The following is a 19,214-nucleotide window of genomic DNA, read 5'->3' as shown; positions in this document are numbered from 1 at the left end:
CATAGCAAATCTTGAAAAATCTAAAGCAAGTATTTTAATTATTTCTAAATAAATAGAACTTTCTCCAGTGGCCAGGTATATAAAAGACTCAGTAGTGTAAAGCTAAACCAAAGAAACTAGAAGGCTCCAGTTACAATTTGTAGGTTCTGTTGAGTTAGCTAATCTGAACTAGAATGATGCAGAGGTATAACAGTTACCATTTGTCATGGAATCCCATGGATTACTCAAACAAATTGTTACATAATCCACAGAATTAAGATACAATGTGGAGTTCTGTTTTGATACTGTTTCAATAAATGTTTGATGGATTCTGCAGGCTCAGGAAGTTAGGTTTTGTACAACCTTCCATTTATGAAAAAGCATTACAGGCTAGAAGTTGAAATATTGCTGATTTCCTATGGTGCTAAATGAAATAAATGAAGTAAATCTTTCCAAGGGAAAAGGTAACTTTCTGCTTGGAATATTTCCTGCTCACATGTTCACCACCCTGAGCTCCGGGGACTCACTGAACTAAATTTAAAACTGCTTTTCCCACAGTATTTGTCAAATGCTGTTGGCCCACACGCTTATTCACTCTTGTCCTTATGAGATTATCTGCATCTTTGCTTTCTAAATCCATTTTATTCCCTGTAATAAAAGCAGAATATGCTGGAAAAGCTAAGTAGGTACGGCCCATCCAAGTACAGAGAAACATACCCTATTAGCTGTATTACATTAAAACAAAAATATGTTAAATGGGCAGTGTTAAGTGAGGACTTACTGTACACATCATCAAATTCTACACAATAATATTCCCACTGGTGATGTTCTATATCCCATAGGATTGTGGTCTGTAACACACAAATTGGAATTGACTGGCTGTTGCAGTGTCTGATAGTCCATCTCTCTGCGTGCCCATTTTCCCTCACTGTGTACATCTTTGACAATTGATCTTGCCGCCTGAGTTCCCTCACCATATAAATGTTGATTGTCATGCCCCTACGTGACTCCCACTTCCAGAAGCCACATGACTAGAGAAAAGTGCATACTCTTAACCAGCTTAGCCAGCTTGTTGGATTTGTTTCATTTTGGTCCAGATGGACTATCACTGTGGGGTAAAATAGGTTTTGTGGTGGCAATACAAACATATGAACAAAAAAAAACCTTAGGAACTGATGTGCAAAGGCAGTATATTAAAGTATTAGAAATATTGGCTCTTCAGTCCATCATGACCTTATGGAATCTCTGCAAGAGCAGCTCAAGTAGTCCTGTTCCTTTGTCTGTTCTCTGTAGACCTGCAGTTTTTTTCCCCCTTCATTTCCATATCTAGTAAGTCTGTGCTGGACTAAGAAAAATCACGGGGAATGCTGTTTAGTCTCACAAGCTGACCAGGGGCCCAGAAACAAATCTCGACCACACAAAGGTGCCTCCATGTTTGAAAGTCGACAGCAACATCCTACAGTATAATTTAGCATTGTGGATCTACCTACAGCACATGGACTGTAGCGATTCAAGAACCTTCTCAGGAACAGCTAGGGTTAGGCAATAGATACTGGCCCACCAGTAACACTCTCATCCCATGAATTTTTTTTTTAATCCTCTGCTTTAGAGTATTGGATTTAGAAGCCTACCTGTAGTGCAACAAGCAATAGCATGAAATCATGAACAATAAGATGAAGCAGTAATGATTATTGATGAATTTGGACCACCTAAAAATAAGTAAATAAGATAATTTGGAATGACACCACACAATGATGCACAATAAATTCAAGATTTTTCTCTTGAACTGCATGCTTTGAACAAAGAACCATTTGGAAAGCTCAACCATCATTTTTCTAAATCAGCAGATCTTTAGGATCGAGCCTTCACTGAACATCATTTTGCATTTGCGCTCTTCTGGCAAAATATGAGAAATCATTCATAAATGGCAATGGAATTAAAGAAGCAATGACTGTAGCTACTTACTTTTTAGTCAAAGACTTATGAATATAGAAGAAGAAATAGCAGCATTTGAGAACTTGCAACTTCTTTTTTATGCTTCGACAGTAGCAAGACATCTTTCAGCAACTAGGAAAGGGTCTGAAAGACTGTTAATGCTTTTCGCTGCCGTTTGATGAATTTGTTGATACACAACCAAGCTAATTAGAGATGGAAATGTGTTGCTGGAAAAGCGCAGCAGGTCAGACAGCATCTAGGGAACAGGAGAATCGACGTTTCGGGCATTAGCCCTTCTTCAGGAATCAATCCTTCCTGAAGAAGGGCTAATGCCCGAAACGTCGATTCTCCTGTTCCCTAGATGCTGCCTGACCTGCTGCGCTTTTCCAGCAACACATTTCCATCTCTGATCTCCAGAATCTGCAGACCTCACTTTCCAACCAAGCTAATTAGTTTTGTCTTTAAAACTATGCACACAAAATCAAAGAGTATCTTCTCACCTTTTTATCCCCTCAAAAAGAGAATAAGGGGTGAGGATATCTCCTCCAAATTTCAAAAGGTGCATGCTTGAAAAGAAACTGCTTTCCATCATATTTGATGGTGCACTGAGGATGCTTGGTACAAATGTCGTCTTGTTGGGTTTTGCAGAAAGTATCCTGATTTCTTCTTTTGTCAATTACCATTGAATAATCTACCAGCAAGCATTAGCAATTTAAATTTATGGACTTTTCTCATCAAACAGTTAAGATTGTGTACTCCATTCATGTAAGAGCCCTTCAGGATTTAAATTCTCACTCAGCTAACTAAATGCTGTGTACATCCTCCATGCTGCTGTGAGGTGCTTAAGTCGAAGGAAGATTTACAGAGATTTTTAATTCTGATATCTGAAATTGTCACTTAAATCAAGGGATGAAGTGTGCAGTGTTCTGTCATGGTTGCTCAACTTCAGGTTCTGTACAAATGTAACATCAAAACTGAAAGAGCTGAACTGTGAACTGCAAGGCAAGGGCAGAGATTTATTGCATATGATCAGTGCTGTAAATGCGTCAAATTGAAACTGAGCTGTGGCCTCCCCAATTTTTTTTTAAAAAGCAGCAAACCTCCTGAGTCTAGAGAAAATACTAGAAAAAAACCAAAGACAGTGAAAAATGGTTCCACCTAGAAAACCCTTGTGCACCCGTGAGGAAGTCCGTTGAATTCAACAGATTATTTCAGGAATTAGATTTGACGGAACAAATAGTCATGGTTGTCTCAAATTCATTCCTCAAGTAGACATTGGTGGGTTAGCTATGAAATTCCATCAGATGTTTGATTACAAAGTAACAGAGTTAGTATGGTGATAATTATGGTGTAAAATGAGATTGAGCTGAAAGCCAAATCAAGGGGCAGTGAATTTTGGAGACTTAATGAGAAAAATACTCATTTCCAATAACTTGTGCTTTTAAAGTGAAAGCTAGCTTTGGCTTCATATTCCTCTGTGCGACAACATTCTTCCGAATGAAGACAATCCAGTGCAAATATTGCATCCACTTTGCAGATACCCATTTGATGGACTGTATATGACTAGCAGGTTCAAACTACAACCCAGATATCAAGACAGTGGCAGATAATTTGCAGTTACAGGTGTCACAATGAGACTTGCTGAATCTCACCACTATAGGATGTTCTTCACAAATTATTATCTGTTGATGCATGCCATCTATGGAATGCACAGCTCACAGAATTATAGTCCCATTGACTTGTCTGAATGCACAGGATTGAATAAGACATCATAGGCCATCCTTTATTCCAGCTTGAATCAACATTCAACTTTGTTCAATTTCTAAAATTCTCAACATTTGATAAATTTAATACAGTACCAATTCAAGCAGTTACTTGAGGGGAATTTTCTGCCTACAAGAAAGTGAAAGATAAATTGCTAGACATTGGAAACATGCAATAACAACTGAGCAAGTTATTCAGCATCTGAAAGAGTAAGATAGATTAAAAATTATGCTGAAGGAACTTATGTTCCAAATACTAACTGAACAAGTAGTTTTAAGGATTTCAACTGAAAAATAAATTGGTCATTTTTCTTTTTAAAGTGTGCAATGGCCCTGCTATGTATTTCAGAAATAATCCAGTAGTAACTCTGCCTTCACTGCTTCTGTACCTGTGCAACTGATTTGAGTGATTGCAGCAATATTTAGAGATGCAATACTACCTTAGGGACAGTGCCAGTTAGTCCTACATTTGCTATGTTGACTCATTCCAAAGTGTTTTTGTATCTGACAGCCACAACTTTAGCCATATACATCCATCAATGTTGGCAGTTCTCTGTTTAGCACTTTTTTGGATTTATAATACTTGATTTTTTTCAATGATGAATCTTCTATATTTGAGTAGTTGTTCTTCTGCAGTGTTACACACAGGTGAGGTAAAAATGTCACCTTTCTGCAAAGGTCCCCCTTTTTTCTCTATCTACCCCATCAATCTTTTTGTACACACTGGCTTTCCTTGGTTTACATGCACCTGTTCTTCAATAGGTTTGTTTCTTTATTGTTTGAGGTTTCAATATTCAGCCTTAATTATACCAGCATACTTGTGCTTATTTCAAAAGCTGCATTTCTATCCCAACTGCAACCAATTGTCATGAGAGAAATAAAAGCAGAGATTTGCTTGAAACGGTTAGCCCCACAGGAATGCTATGCAAATGTGCTTCACATCCTCCGTTAAAATTTGACTCTAGGTAAAACCCCACAAGAATGTGGTGACTGGTTGTTTCAAGTAAGCATTAAACTTTTGTCAAAGTCACATCTGTAAGATATCCAGTGTTGTCAGTAGGGCCTAACAGCTTATTCATCCATTTCATACTTTGTTTTATTTCCGCCATGTGAGAAGCAAGTTTCTTTAGAAATTTTCTCCGTTTTATTTGCTTTACGTAAAGAACAACAAAGATCAGTAAAGATCAAAATTATATCACCTTAAATTTGACTCTTCCAATTCCAACAATTTTAAAGTTAGTATCAAGTGAAAGCATCTTTTGCTTGCCTCAGATGCTATCCATACCACATATTACAGCACACATATTAGATCCTGCTAATTATAAAGGTGCTATTGAATTTTTAATTTTGATTGTTTTTAAGTCTTGCCATTTGAGATGATGGATTTAAACTTTGTTTGAGTTACTTTTTCCATGTGCTCCTTTAAGTCTTCAGTTTGAATTGTTCCTACCCTTTATCAATGGTAGAACTTAAATGTCAGTGCTATTGAGTTGCACAAATCAGAATGTTGCTTCTGAAGCAGTCCAACATTTCGAAGACAAAATATATTATTATACAGAATCAAAATACTCTGGATACTGGAAATTTGAAATAATAACAGAAAATGCTAAAAGTATTCAGCAGTCCTGTCAGCTAATGTGGCAAGGGAAACGGAGTTACCATTTCAGATCAATGACCTTTCCTGAGAACTGAAAACTATTTACCTGTTCTGATGACAAGTCACCAAACTGAAACGTTTGACCTTGTTTCTTTCTCTATGGATGCTACCAAAACTTGCAAGTATTTTCTGCACTTTCTGTTCTTGTACATAATTGTACTTCCTTGGAATTTTTTGAAAAGTGGGTTAAATTTAGTAACCATTATTTTCTAGAAAAATATGTGTAAGGAAATATTGCAAACAATAGAGACGAATAAGTAACTGTTCTTGTGGTACAGTATTGGATGATGCGGTTTACTTGCTCATTACCATTTACTTAATTTGCAAAGAATAGCAAAGACTAATTAGCAGTGAAAGCAGTTTGATCTTCTACAACAAGCTGGTGCCCTTGGTTAATAAGGACTGATGTGTGCAATTGCTAGTAAATGTTCTGAGTAATAACGTTTTAACTGCAGGCACTAGTAAGTGTTTCACACAGACTTTAGAATCCTCTGGTGGCTGATTGGAAAGTGTGTAAACTTGCACTGAAACACACAAGCTAAGAAATTCCTAAATTTTGAACACTGCCCTGTTCTGTGTTAGGTGTGCCAGAACTGATCTAATATCTTGCCTCAAGCTAATGATACTAAAATTAATTAGAGATGTCTCCTGATAATATGCTATCCTTACTGGATCACAGAATCCAGAAATTGAGTTTTCTCCACAGTCATAAGTAATGGAGCTCTTTATCAAAATTCAAGGTAATATCAAGGTACTGATCATTACCATGGAAGTTAGAAATGTTAGCTGCTTATTTTCTGAGGGGATTAATGTTCAGTCTAGCGATGCCTGTCTTAAATTTGGTATTAATACCAATGTACCTGTTCAAATTAAGATCTAGCTGGCATTGTGGATTGTCACAGACTTGGGAAAAGTTTGTAAAACAGATACTACTGGTGACTTTACAAGATAAGGAGATCACTATGAATGAGAGAAAACATGCAATACACACATACATCCAGAAAGATGCCCTCACCACTTTGTCTAAGTGTTGTCCACTCCATATGTAAAGAAGACTTTATCTGTTGCTAGTTTTAACCTATGTCTCTCCTGCTGTCTCAGAATAATTTAACTTAATTTACTGCTGTGCATTGATTGTGCATGTTCAGCATCAAGTCTATGAAAACTCCTGATGCTTTTTCAGTTTCACTCTTAGCTGTCTGTGCTCCATTCATGGAGCATGTGTACTGTTAAGTATTCCACCCTCACTGCAAAATGTATGTATTTACCATTTTTTTCACCGTTGCATATTTCAATTTCATTATTCTTTGGTTTCTGATCCACTCTTTCGGAAAAAAAACCTTTGATAGCATGAGCAAATTTGATCACTCTGCACTGAGTTTCTGGATCCAGAGGTTATTTAAGAATAAATTGAATCAATTGTGGCCTTATGAGTCTCCAGGCAACCTTCTCCAATCTGACATACTTCCTCTAGGAAGTATTTGCCTCCTATTCTTGTTAGCATAACTTCTGTGAAGTTTTACCTTTTATAGTGAATTTATTGCCAGGTTATTATTTTTACTGTAGTGGGTATATAGTTTTTTTTCCTCGACTGTCATTCTCTGAGAGATGCAACGAAGTGGTCTCAAAAGTCCAAATCCATCTCCAACAATTTTATCAGCTGGTCCACCGTTGTATTCCAATGCTCAACTTCACAATAGTTGCTAAAGATTGTATTATCTTTTCATTCTGAGGGGTTTAATTCTAAAGTGCATAACAACATAACATCTTAGCATGTTATTTTAAAGTGCATGGGATTGGAGGCCATGTACTGAAATGGATTGAGAGCTGATCACCAAACAAGAAACAAAGAAGGAAATGAGGGGTCTTTTTCTGAATGGCAGGCAGTGACGAGAGACACTAGACAAGGATGAGTACTGGACCCCAGCTATTCACGATATAAGTGACTAACACGAAACTATATGTCATATCTTCAGGTTTGACACAAAGCTGGGTAGGAAGTTGCGTAGTGAGCAGGATGCAGAGAAGTGTCAGTGTGGTCTTGATGAGTTAAGTGAGTGAACAGATAAATGTGAGATTGTCCACTCTGGTCACAAAAACAGTCAGGCAGATCATTATCTGAATAGCAATAGATAGGGAAAAGGAAACAAGCAATGAGACCTGAGTAGCTTTGTATTTCGTTCACTGAAAGTAAGCATAGCGGTGCAGCAGTCAGTGAAGAAAGCAAGTACTATGTTGGCTTTCAAAGCAAGAAAATTCAGATACAGCAGCAGAGATGTCTTGCTGCAATTGTATGGTGTATTGATAAGTTCACACCTGGAGTATGCCATTAGGATCATCTTGAGATAATTTGCCATCACTATTGAGGGAGTGCGATGAAGGTTTACCAACCGATTCATGGGATGGTAGGACTGGCAGATGGGGAGAAACTGGATTGCTTAGGATTATATTTACCAGAGTTGAGAAGAAACATAAAAATTCTAAAAGGGTTAAATGATCGATACCAGAAGGATGTTCCCAATGATCGGGGAGTCCAGAACCAGGGTTTACAGTGTAAAGAACAGGAATAGGCCTTTTAGGTCTGAGATGTGAAGGAATTTCTTCACTGAGTGGTGAGCTTGTGGAACTCTCTGACACAGGAAACTGTTGAGACCAAAACATTGAAGACTTTCAAGAAAAAAAAGGATATTGAGGGGTGACCTTAGAGACGCTTAAAATCATGAGGGCCATAGCACAGGTCTTTTCCCGCGGGTTGGGGGAGTTCAAACCGAGAGGGCATAATTTGAAGGTGAGAAGAAATACATTTAGAAAGGATCATGAGGGACATTTTTTTCACAACATGGTGTGGTTTGTAGATGAAGTGGTAGTTGCAGATGCATTTACAACATTTAAAAGATATTTGAAAAGGTATATGAATTAGAAAGTTTAGAGGCAAATGAGACTAATTTAGTTTGGGAAATTTGGCATGGATGAGTTGAACCAAAGAGTCTGTTTCCATGCTGTATGACTCTACAATGGGATATGGATATTGCAGAATTGTCCAAAATTTTGTTCAGTTGTCACTGATTTATAGTCAGAGTAAATTTTCTTCATGATTGGCATATTGATCAAAACGATCTCCTGCTGGGTCAAAAAAGTAAGTTTATGAAACAAAAAGAAAGAATCAAGTCTCGAGTAAAAACTGAACATTTAGGAAATATTTAGCAGACCTTGAAGTATCTGCAGAGAGGGAAACTGAGTTAACATGTCAGGTCAGTGACTTTTAATCAGAATTGGAAAAATTTAGTGGTGGAAGATATTTAAAACCAGTATAGAGAAAGGAAAAGGGGGAGAAGAGACTCACCCTACTTCTCAAGGCTTGTTGAGAATAAACAACAAATGTTGGCCTTATCCAAAAAGCCCACATCTTGAAAGAACTAAAACAAAGACACAAAAGAGACTGTGATCAGGTGGAAGACAGTTGAGATTAAATGTCAAAAGACAATATGGGCAAGAAAGAAAGTGTGTGGCAACAGGACAAGTAAAACAAGAGGTGTCTCCAAGAGATGTTCATGAAAAAAAGTAGAATTAATACAAACTGCTGTCGTTCAAAAATCAATAAAAACAGAGTACAGATTATCTGAATTTGTTGAACCACTCTGCCTAGATTCAGAAATCCATAAGATGCAGAATCAGTTTCTCAAGCTTTCATTAAATTTAACTTTATGGATTGCTAAATCAGGAGAAGTGGAACAAATAATTAAAATAAGAAGCAACTGAAAGCGCAGGGTCATGGAAACTGAATGGAGGTGCTCTGCAAAGTGGATCTCCGGTTTACACTTGGCTCTCTCTGTTGTAGAAAAGAGTTAAAAATCACACAACACCAGGCTGTAGTCCAACAGGTTTAATTGGAAGCACACTAGCTTTCGGAGCGTCGCTCCTTTATCAGGTGGTAGTCCATTGTGATGAAGAGAGCTCATCATAAGTACTGAAAACTAAGTTGAAAGCATGTGTGAAGTGCTGTTTAAAGGAGTGTTAGCAGGTTTGGATAGTGGGAAGTGAGGAGGTAGCTTTGCCTTTGCATGCATGGATAGATTCTGTGGGAACATGAGAAGGGTGTTAGAGTTCACAAGGCATGGACTGTGGTATCAAAGAGGGAAAGAGCCCTTCAAAATGCTGAGAGGAGAATTTGGTGAGTAGAATCACTTGGATGTGGCAGTAGATGAAGCCTGTCTTATGAAGGTTGATGGGATAGAACTCTAATTTCAACACACTTGCAATCATCCACTTGCCCAGGACCAAAACAAGTGTTGTAGTGAATTTTGCTGGATAGATAGGCTTTCCCAGAAATTGGGGTAGAGAAGTTGATCCACGTGAAATGAGGAAAGAGTGAGATTTTAGCTGCCAATCTAAATTCAGATTAAATATATCTACTGTGTTCCTTTTTATGATTTACCTGGTAATATGTATTCAAGACATTGTGTTCTGGTGAAGGACTTCACTTCTTTTTTTCCCCCAGGTGATACAAAAAAGGGCACAATGGTGTGAATAATGGTGCTATTATATTAGTGCATTATCTGCAGCATAATGAGTTTATCCAATGGGTTATAAAGCTATACAGACAGGAAGGATTTCAAATTCAATTCCCTGCCTATATAAACTAGTTCATCTCTGCCAAGGCAATGGGAGCATCACAACTGATGTCAACAGCACTGGATTATGAAAAGAAAATCCGCTAGGGTTTGTTCTTAATACCAATTTAATGTTGTTGCAACACATACCAGATTACCTGAGTGAGATGCTGAAGAGTGGTCAGTGCCTGAGAGACTGCAGCCTACCAAACAGAGGAAGTGAGCTAGCTGCAAAACAACAGCCTTGCAGAAGTAATCACTGCAGTGCAAGCACAGATACATTCAAGGTTTTATTTTTAGACGACATAACTTCTCTAAAAATATAGCTTTTAATTCTACCAAATGCTGTTAACATTTAGGAGAAAGAAACTGGAAGTGAACTCTATATAATCAAAGTGAGACATTCTAGGGCTATTTTGGAGGTATGGTGTTGGTTTGAGTTAATTAAGCTGATGTCGTCCTCCGACCACCAGGGGTTGCTGTATTCTGCTGAACACTCAACATTAAACAACACCCTCTTGAGCTAATGCAGAGCTTTTGTTAAGAAACCACTTCCCAGTTGTATTGAGATTAGCATTGGTTCAAAGAGTGCTTCCTGTTGGAGTGTAATCATATCACAGTCAGGGAATAGTTTTGTAGTCGGGTGTAGAGCAGTGTTTAAACAACCCAGGCCGCACCGCCTACATCGAGGATCCTTGACTGTCTTTCTTATAAAAACGAACCTGGCACTGATTGGTGCAATTTTCTTTATCCCGTCTATAGCCTATCCAGCCAGGGGAAGAACTGTTGGTGTGGTACAATGGGGAAGACAACCCAGACATTGCAGCTGCTCTAGAGGAAGAGAGAAGTACTATTCTCAACAGGAGGAGCTCTCCCAGAGGCAGGAAAGGTAAGGGAAGCCTCGTAGTTCTTTTGGGTTGGTGACTGGGTGGGGCGAGTGCAGTACAAAATGTTCCTCCTGCTGGAGAGAGGGTGGAAAAGAATTATTTTGGAGTTTTGAAAGTGCTACAGGACTGGATGAAGTGAGCTCAGTTAAACTGCAGTTGCGCCTTAGGAGTGGCACTGGAATGTCAGTTGGAGAAATGCGACTGGATGACCTTCCCAGGTTTCAGGCTCCGGCACTGTAGTACAAGAATATTAAAATGCAGAGATACTGCTCCAGGCATTTCTCATTTAAAGCTCTGCTGTTTATCTTCAGTTTTTAAACAACATTCTGGACATGGCCTGTAAAACTATGTAAGTTCACTTCTTTAAAAAAACATTTTGGAAATTTGAAATCTGGTCAGAGGTTTGTGATACTGACTTTTAGAAATCTTTACTTAAACAAAGATGGCTCTTTTTGCTTGTGGGAGAGTGTAGTTAGAAATGTAGACGCAGATTGAAGTGTGCTAGTGAATTGTGTTATGTAAGCAGTTTCTAATTTCAGAGGCCTACAAAATGGATGCAGCTGCTTAATTCACTGAATAACTAGATTACTCCCAGAATTTTTACACCAATCGAAATGTTTTATCTTTTTAAAATCTGAATCTTGAAATATTGTGTAAAAATATCTGCATGGAGCATTTCTCAAATCTTAACATCAATTTATTCAGGACATTTGGACGTTATTTCTCTTTCCTGAGATACAACGTTTAACTTTTCGCCCTTACACTTCCAGTCAACAAAATACTTATAAAATATTTTTTCTTCAAAGGATGACTGCAAAATAGAACTCGATGAGATTTTTAAAATAATTGATGTGCAATTTACTTGATTTAAACAATTGAATCATGATTTTTCCCCTACATTAAAAATAGAGAACAATGCTTCATTTATTTGTTTGATTTGGGACTGGAGAGCAGAATGGAAATGCAATTTCTATTCAAGTTTGAGAATGCAAAATGATAATGACTCTTGGATTAATTTAGAATTCAGCAAGACAGATGTAGAATGTATTTGCAATTAGTAATCAAATGCCTTTAAGTTTTATCTCTTTAGATGTAGATCTGTATATTAAGAGTTTCAAAGAAAATAATTGGGATTTTTTAAAAGTTAGCAATAAAAACGCAAGACATTGATCCTGATTTATCAAAATAAAAAGTACATCAAACAAAACTTTACTGGGTTCAAATTCAAGTATTAATACATTGGTTTGTGTGCCTCAGCAGGAAGTGAGAATGCTAAAAGAAAAATGGCTGTAGCAGAAATCCTTATTAAGTACACACCTGGTGTACTTGGAATGTTGTACTTGTATAACCTATATAAAATTACCAGCTTGTAATATTTATATTGAAGTCATTTTAGTCATTTTTGGGATCTGCAGTAAATTAGAACTGTTTTATAAAGCAAGATTCTTTACAACAATGTTGTATCAGCATATTGATTTTTCATTGGAACAGAAATTATGGATCATAGAATCTGGCTATGTGTGCTTGAAATGATTGTTCTGTTGTTGTTAGTTTGGAACTCTGTGCCTAGACCAGCATTATTGGTTCCCACTCATTTAATAAAGCTCCAGCAGAGAATACGTATAGTGAGCAAACCCCCACTCCCCTTCCCTAGTTTGGGACACCAAGACAAGTCGTACTGTTCAAAATGATGCTGCATCTGAGATCAGTGAACTTGGCACATGATCAGTAAGGTCTTGATACTTCCAAATTTTACAACTGAATTAATTGTCTTTTGATGTGAGAATACTATTAAAAGTTCAAGGATTTCATTTTACTAAGGAAAAACATTCTACCAGAAAATAATTCATTGAATCTTCCTTGTGAATAGAAAATGCCACAAGTTGGTTGTTTTGTGAAAATTATCTGTTAACAAATCAAATTCAACTCTCTTGGAATTTGGAAGACTGCGTGGTACTAGACTTCTGGCCAATGATATATTTTAATGACTATGCAGAGTACACTCATTTATATAGCACTTTGTCATCTCATTTAGCACAATCTTAAGGCACTTTAGATGCAGTTAATTATTTTGAATTTCAGTAGATTATTTAAGCAGTGTCAACCATCTTTAGGCAAATATAATTTTTACACAAAGCAAAGTAGAATGAACAATAATGATATGATCAACTAGTTGCTGTTTTTGGTGATGGTGACTTGAGAAGAATCATTGGCTGAGATATTTGAGGAATTCCTTGCGAGTAATGCTGTAGGATACCGTCCTGAACCAGGCCTTGAACTTGAACTTAAAAACCAATTTGGCAATGTGATTTATTTTCCTGTATTTTTACATATTGCTCAGATTGAAGTTTCCTGTAACAAAAGGTGCACCTAAAACCTCGAATACAAGTACAGTATCTCAAGTAGAGCTATCTGTCTCCCAGTGGTGTCTGAAATCCAGGTATTTTTTATAATCCTGCATCAATCTTAATTGATAAAACCCTTTAAGGGAAAAAAGCAATCTGACAACTCAGCTAGATGCTTCTTTGACACAGTGTGGCTTCAGGTTAGTTATCAGCTTTGTCACTTCTCAAGCTGCCTCTTTCCTAGCCTTCACTCCATCTAACTCAGCATAACCCAAACTGCCCATGGTTCGAATGTTTAATTTGAAATCCAGAAATATCCAAAATCCTGCTTGGCACCTGTCTCAAGTGTGCTGAATTTGAGATATTATAGTAGTAAATGGTTTGAGCAAGGAAATAGGATGATGCTTGAGTGAGGTTCCAGAAAATATAAATAATTTGACTTTATACAGCATTTTTCAAATTCCTTGTTTCCCAAAGTCTTTACAGCCATAATAAATTACTTCTGAAGTGAAGTAATTATTGTGATTTAAGCAAACACTACCATAATTGATACGTAGAAGAATCCTGCAAGAAGCAATAAGACAAATGGCCTCAACTTATTTTTGGCCTCATCAAAAGATAAGTATTGGCCAAATATAAATTGGTCCTCTAGCAGTGTCATGAGATCTTTTGCTTCTACCGGTGATGGCACGCAGAGCTTTGGTTTAGCGTATTATCCAAAAACGACTATAACACTTTAGTATTGTATTATATGCTCAAATCCTGGTGTGTGGCTCAAATCCATGATCCTCTGACTCTTCTTAAAACAAAATCGGAGAGATGCGCAGGTACTAATTCTGTCAATATTCAGCATCTTTTGCGTAGACTCAAATGTGCTACACTGAACTAAAGCTGACACTTCAGAGAATTGCCAACATCTGACTTCCAGAAGTGGAGTGAAAACTGGTGTTTGGGACTCGGAGAAAGGAACAAGTTCCAGATTATAAGTAGGAAGTAGAAAAATTGTAAGCAGGTTTGTACCTTTTGAATGGTGACAGAAGACCCCTTGAAGTTGGTGAAATGATTCAATTTCATTTTGTGTTCTTAAATCTCAAATTTTAGCTTGCTTCTAGATGTTGAAAAAGTTCCAGCAAACATAGTAATAGAAATCATTGATGGTAAATTAACAACTATTTTCTTTCCCCTTTATCCCAAATTAAATCAAACATTCTAAGTGATGGGAATGCTCTTTTCAAGCTTTTTTTTTTGAAGTTAAGACATTTTCAGTGCTTGAAAGGAATGTCAAATAAAATGTCAAAATAGGGGCCAGTTCTGAAGGTGGTTTTGCAGCATCATATAAGCATATTTAGTCTCCTCATGGAGTATAACTTTCTTATCTTTGCATCATTATGGTGCTATTTAAGGCAGAGTTCATTTTTCCAATTATGTCACTTATATAAAAATGTGAGGGTGGGCGATGCATACTGCATACATATTGAAATTGTGTTATCTGTTCTGAAACTCACTGATCTTTCACAAATAAATGCTTTTAACAGGTGAGGTAAGTGTTATTTTTGTAATTAATATAATTGCTGTATTTGCTAATCTCGACTGGTCGTCTTGTGAGATAATCTGTAGCACAAGAGGGAGGCAGTTTTGTCCATCATATATATGCTGGTTCTTCTGAAGATCTGTCCAATTAATCTCACTCCCTCTCTCTTAATTTCCCCTGACAGTAATTCTTTTTACCCCTTTTGAATGTATGTGGTTAATTCTACTTTGACTGCAGCTATTAAATCTGCATATCTTTCTAACTATGCATTCTAGACCATCATAACTCTTTTTTTTAAAAAAAACTAATCGCCCTTTGCTGTGACTGTGTTGTAGGAGTAATTTTCTGGAATTTTCCTGGCAGAAAATAGGCCAAATAGAACCAAAAGCACTTCATTTTCACTAATTCTTGTGTAGGCCTTGCCATTGGAATGAGGAATGACACAGTGCTTAGTTAAGTAATGGTTATATATTGCGATACATAGTGTTGCTTTACAAATATGTAACTAAAGTGTTTGCAGATTTGCAAGTCCCATAACTTAGATATCTAAAGTTGTAGGAAAAGCACATTAGCTTATAGGGTCACTTGGCTCGGGAAATTAGTCTGGTGGGATTTGGTAATTGAGCATTCTTGTATCAGAATAGAATTTTTAATTTCAGGTCACATGATTCTTAGCAGTTCTATTATGCCTTGTCTGTTATGACTGATAACTGAGGAGCTACAGCCTTCTTCACTTTGCCTTATTCCAAATGGTTTGATATGTTCATGCTGCTGTTAAGAATTCACCAGTGTCTGATGTTCGGATGTTGTCTAGGAATTCTGGTCATCCTTTCACCAAAAACCCTTCTCTTCCTATAATCAAATATTATGGTATAAGTTTAGCAGTTTCTTCCTAATGACCAGTTGATGCTTTAGTGGCTCATTTAGTAGCATGTACAGTCAGCCTTGTATGGCATGTGCTCATATATAGGACGAAGTGAGGACTACAGGTGCTGGAGATCCAGAGTCAAAGTGTGGCGTTGGAAAAGCACAGTTGGTCAGGCAGCATTTGAGAAGCAGGAGTGTCGACGTTTTGGACATAAGCCCTTCATCAGGAATCCTGACCCCAGGGCTGCATGAAAGCTTGTGAAAACAATACGTTGCCAAAATCTTTTGATAAGTTGTGATGAATTTTCAAATGTGATGGTAGCCTTAATGAAGAAAGACCACTTTTGTTAAATTCTCAGACTTGTCTTTGGGGTGTTGGGGGTGGCGGGTTGGGAGAAGTAGTAGAGGTCTGTTGACGAGAATGTTTTTTTTAGCAATCTTCATATTGTAGAATTAGAGAACACAAAGGACATTTGAACTATGAAACATTAAAATCATTTGAAATTCTTTAACAAATCAGAAATTGCCGGAAGGTTTGGAAGCATCGTAGAGAGAAAGCAGTTAACATTTTGGGTCCAGTAACCCTTTTTCAGAACTTGAATTTCCTAATTTTAATTCTGAAATTTATACTGAATTGTTAGGCAATATTGTCATAACTGTAAATCAGCAAAATATTTCACAAGCTGATTTCAAATGGAGCAATTGGTTATATACCAGTAATCTCATTAAACAATATAGGTATCAAAAACTATGTCGGCACTGCGAGGTTAACAGAAATCATTAATGAGTAGTTATGCTAGCTTGTCAGAGTTAAAACCATGGTCTTGAAATCACTCCAAATATTGGCAATCTTTTTATGGAATGTTCATGTACTAACAGAACTTCTGTAGTACTTGGTTTTGTTTTATGACTTGAGCACTGTCCTTAAACTTGTGCTTACCCAAAACTCTGCCCATATCCTAGCTTTAATAAAGTCTTGCTCACTCATAGGTCAGCAAAATCGGGGGTAACACACATTTGGCGCCCATTTCACTAAAACATCAGTTTAGCAAATGGTCATTGATAAAGTGTGTTGCCAGTTCCATAGTGTAGGAGAAGGTAGATTTGTCCCTATGATGTCTATGCAATATTTCCTTGGTGTCAACTGTGCCAGGAGGCATCTACGAGGTCAGGCAGTGGTTTTGATTTGATTTATTATTTTCACATACTGAGATCTGTGAGAGGTGTTGTTTTGCATGCTATCCAAACAAATCATACCTATATCAGAATACTAGAACACAATGCAGATTATAATGATTATAGCCACAGGGAAGATGCAGAGATCTTTTCTAATATGTTCGTAAGTCTGATAACAGTGGGGAAGGTAGAACAAAACCTATAGGTGCTGATTATCCCAGTTAATACTTAAAGCACTTATTTCAGAGCAAGCTAAGATCTTAAAATAATGACTAGGCCTTTGAAAATGAAAGTGGTTCAGTTGCTTCATTTACAATGTTGTAAAGATGTGAAACACGTTTTGAAGTCAGTGGTGTTTGTGTTTAGAAACATAGTTTGATTCAACTGTTGCCACAAAATGTATTATAATGTTAGATTAAATTGACGTGCAAGTACTAAACATTCCAATAAATGCTGAAATAATTCTTATTTAATAAGTACCTGACTGAAAATAAAGACAGGTGTGCAATTTTGTTCTCATCTGAAATGCTGAGAAGTCACAATGTCTGTTTGCTGATACTTGAGTGTAGTTTGGAGTCATGTGGCTAAGATCACGGAAGGGTTTCAGACTGACTGTGTTCCTGGACGCGCCCAGCAAGATAGCTGACTAAAAGTGAGAATTGTAAAATGAATGTCAAAAAAGCACGTTTTGGTGGAATCCTGTGCTTTTGTCTTTCACCAAGCATACACATGCATAACTTGAGATTATTGTGGAAAGTGTTTTTTTTTACAAGAAGAGTTTTGTTTATGTAACTCATAGGTCTAGCGAATTGAAACCAAATAAAGAATGACACTGGAGAAAGCAGAGCATAGCAGCTGCTGGGAGATGCAGAAGAGGAGGGAGATGATGTTTTGTTCCATTGACTTAACTGCTTACCATAGAAATAATTTTAGCAAATTAATAAAACTCCACATGTAGTTGCTTTTACAGAAGCTTGTGTATGAATGCACAAGAAACTTAAAAGGGCTATCAATCAGCATGCATTAAAATAGCTGAAGACTTGGACTTGTTTCAGCACAATAATAGACCAACTGTTTAAAGCTTTTTTAAAAATGTTATTTCATCTTTAATAAAAGAGGAAGTTAGGTAAAATACTTTAGTTTGTGGTTCCTCAATTTGGCTAACCTTATTGTTTGTTCCACTTAGACATAGCAATGACTTTTCCATTTATAGGGGTGTGATAAATATTCCATAGGAGCTAATAAAACAAAGCAGGGAATTCAGAAGGAACTTTGTTATGCAGTGGTGAGAATGTGGAACATGCTACTATATTAAGTGGTGGAGATAGTTGGCATAAATATATTTAAGCACTAACTAGATAAAAGAGAAAGGACAATTACCTCATAAGGTTAGATAAAGTAAGGTGGTAACTGGCTTCTGGAGTGTAATTATAGCGTTATTCCTGTGTTGTAAAATTTGAAGTTATTAATGTGATGACAACAGATGTAACTAGACACTTCCAAATGAATGTCAATAGCAACTTGCATTTATTTATATACATCTTTAATATTTTTAAAAGTCCCAAGGTATTTCACAAATCTGAGACAAAAGATCAAATGTGAGGTGAGGTCATGAAAATCTTCATTAACTGAATGGATGTTGATTTGACCTTAAAGAACCAATGTGAAGAGGTGATTCCACAGCATGTGCCTACAGGGCCTGGCCTTCACTTATGGGTGAAGAGTGGGAAAAACCACAAGAAGTTAGATTCAGAATGATGGGAAGTTGCACATTGTCGAGTTGGAGGAAGTTGCAAATCTAAAAAGGGACAAAACTGGAAATGTTAAACTATTAGTACATCAGTATCCATCAGCAAGGACCTCGATTATTTTTGAAATGGATTTGGAATACAGTATAGGCAGCAGAGTTTTTTAGATGACCTGAAGTTAACAGAAATGCTGGAACGGAGGCAGGCTAGGAAGGTAATTGAATATTGGACTTGTGGCAAATATTAAGATTAATTGGCAATTAGGCTGAGACAGAGGAAAAGGCTGCAAATTAATAGGTAGCTGTTTTACTGATGGACAATTTTAGTAGGAAACTCGCACAGAGTCAGTGTCCAAAGACCTGTTAATTGTATCTATTGTGGTTAAGCACATATAGATGGTGGGTATTGACTGTATGGTTCTTTGGGCATAGTATAAAGAGACGCTACAGGAATTTAATAGAGTAAATGGAGGTGTACCTATAATTTTGCACTGAGTAAATCTATCCTGAGTAATGACTGGCCTTGAGTTCTTCCTTCAACTGTCTGTCAGTCTGGGGTATAACAATCCTTGAAAATGAGTCTTCAACCTAAAGGAGTTCATGGCTCATTGGATGTGCATATGGCAGCAAAAAGCTAGGTTTTCTGTGTACATGTGAAACTGATCCTGTTTCTTTGGCTGAAGAGAAAGCCACGGACACGTCCTGAAAGTAGTAGAG

General features: G+C 37.0%; 1 protein-coding gene across 7 annotated transcripts in view; it reads left to right on the top strand.

Annotated features, from left to right (window-relative positions):
- prdm2a (PR domain containing 2, with ZNF domain a) overlaps nt 1-19,214 on the top strand; it is a 172,634-nt gene that overhangs the window by 122,411 nt on the left and 31,009 nt on the right. For 5 of the 7 annotated variants that reach the window (XM_043675655.2, XM_043675654.2, XM_087980537.1 and 2 more), the window contains one exon: nt 10,707-10,833. The exons of 1 other annotated variant lie outside the window; for it this stretch is intronic. In XM_043675655.2, the coding sequence (XP_043531590.1) occupies nt 10,707-10,833 (127 nt within the window). Of the gene's footprint in view, nt 1-10,706; nt 10,834-10,943; nt 11,181-19,214 lie in introns of those variants that run through there. One more of the 7 variants, XM_043675656.2, reaches the window with a different exon arrangement.

This window comes from Chiloscyllium plagiosum, unplaced genomic scaffold, assembly GCF_037043375.1.
Source record: "Chiloscyllium plagiosum isolate Xiang-an unplaced genomic scaffold, Cpla_swu_hap1 HiC_scaffold_37, whole genome shotgun sequence".
Classification (NCBI taxonomy): domain Eukaryota; kingdom Metazoa; phylum Chordata; class Chondrichthyes; order Orectolobiformes; family Hemiscylliidae; genus Chiloscyllium; species Chiloscyllium plagiosum.
The sequence above is the reverse complement of the archived record's forward strand: the minus strand, read 5'-3'. Positions and strand labels throughout refer to the sequence as shown.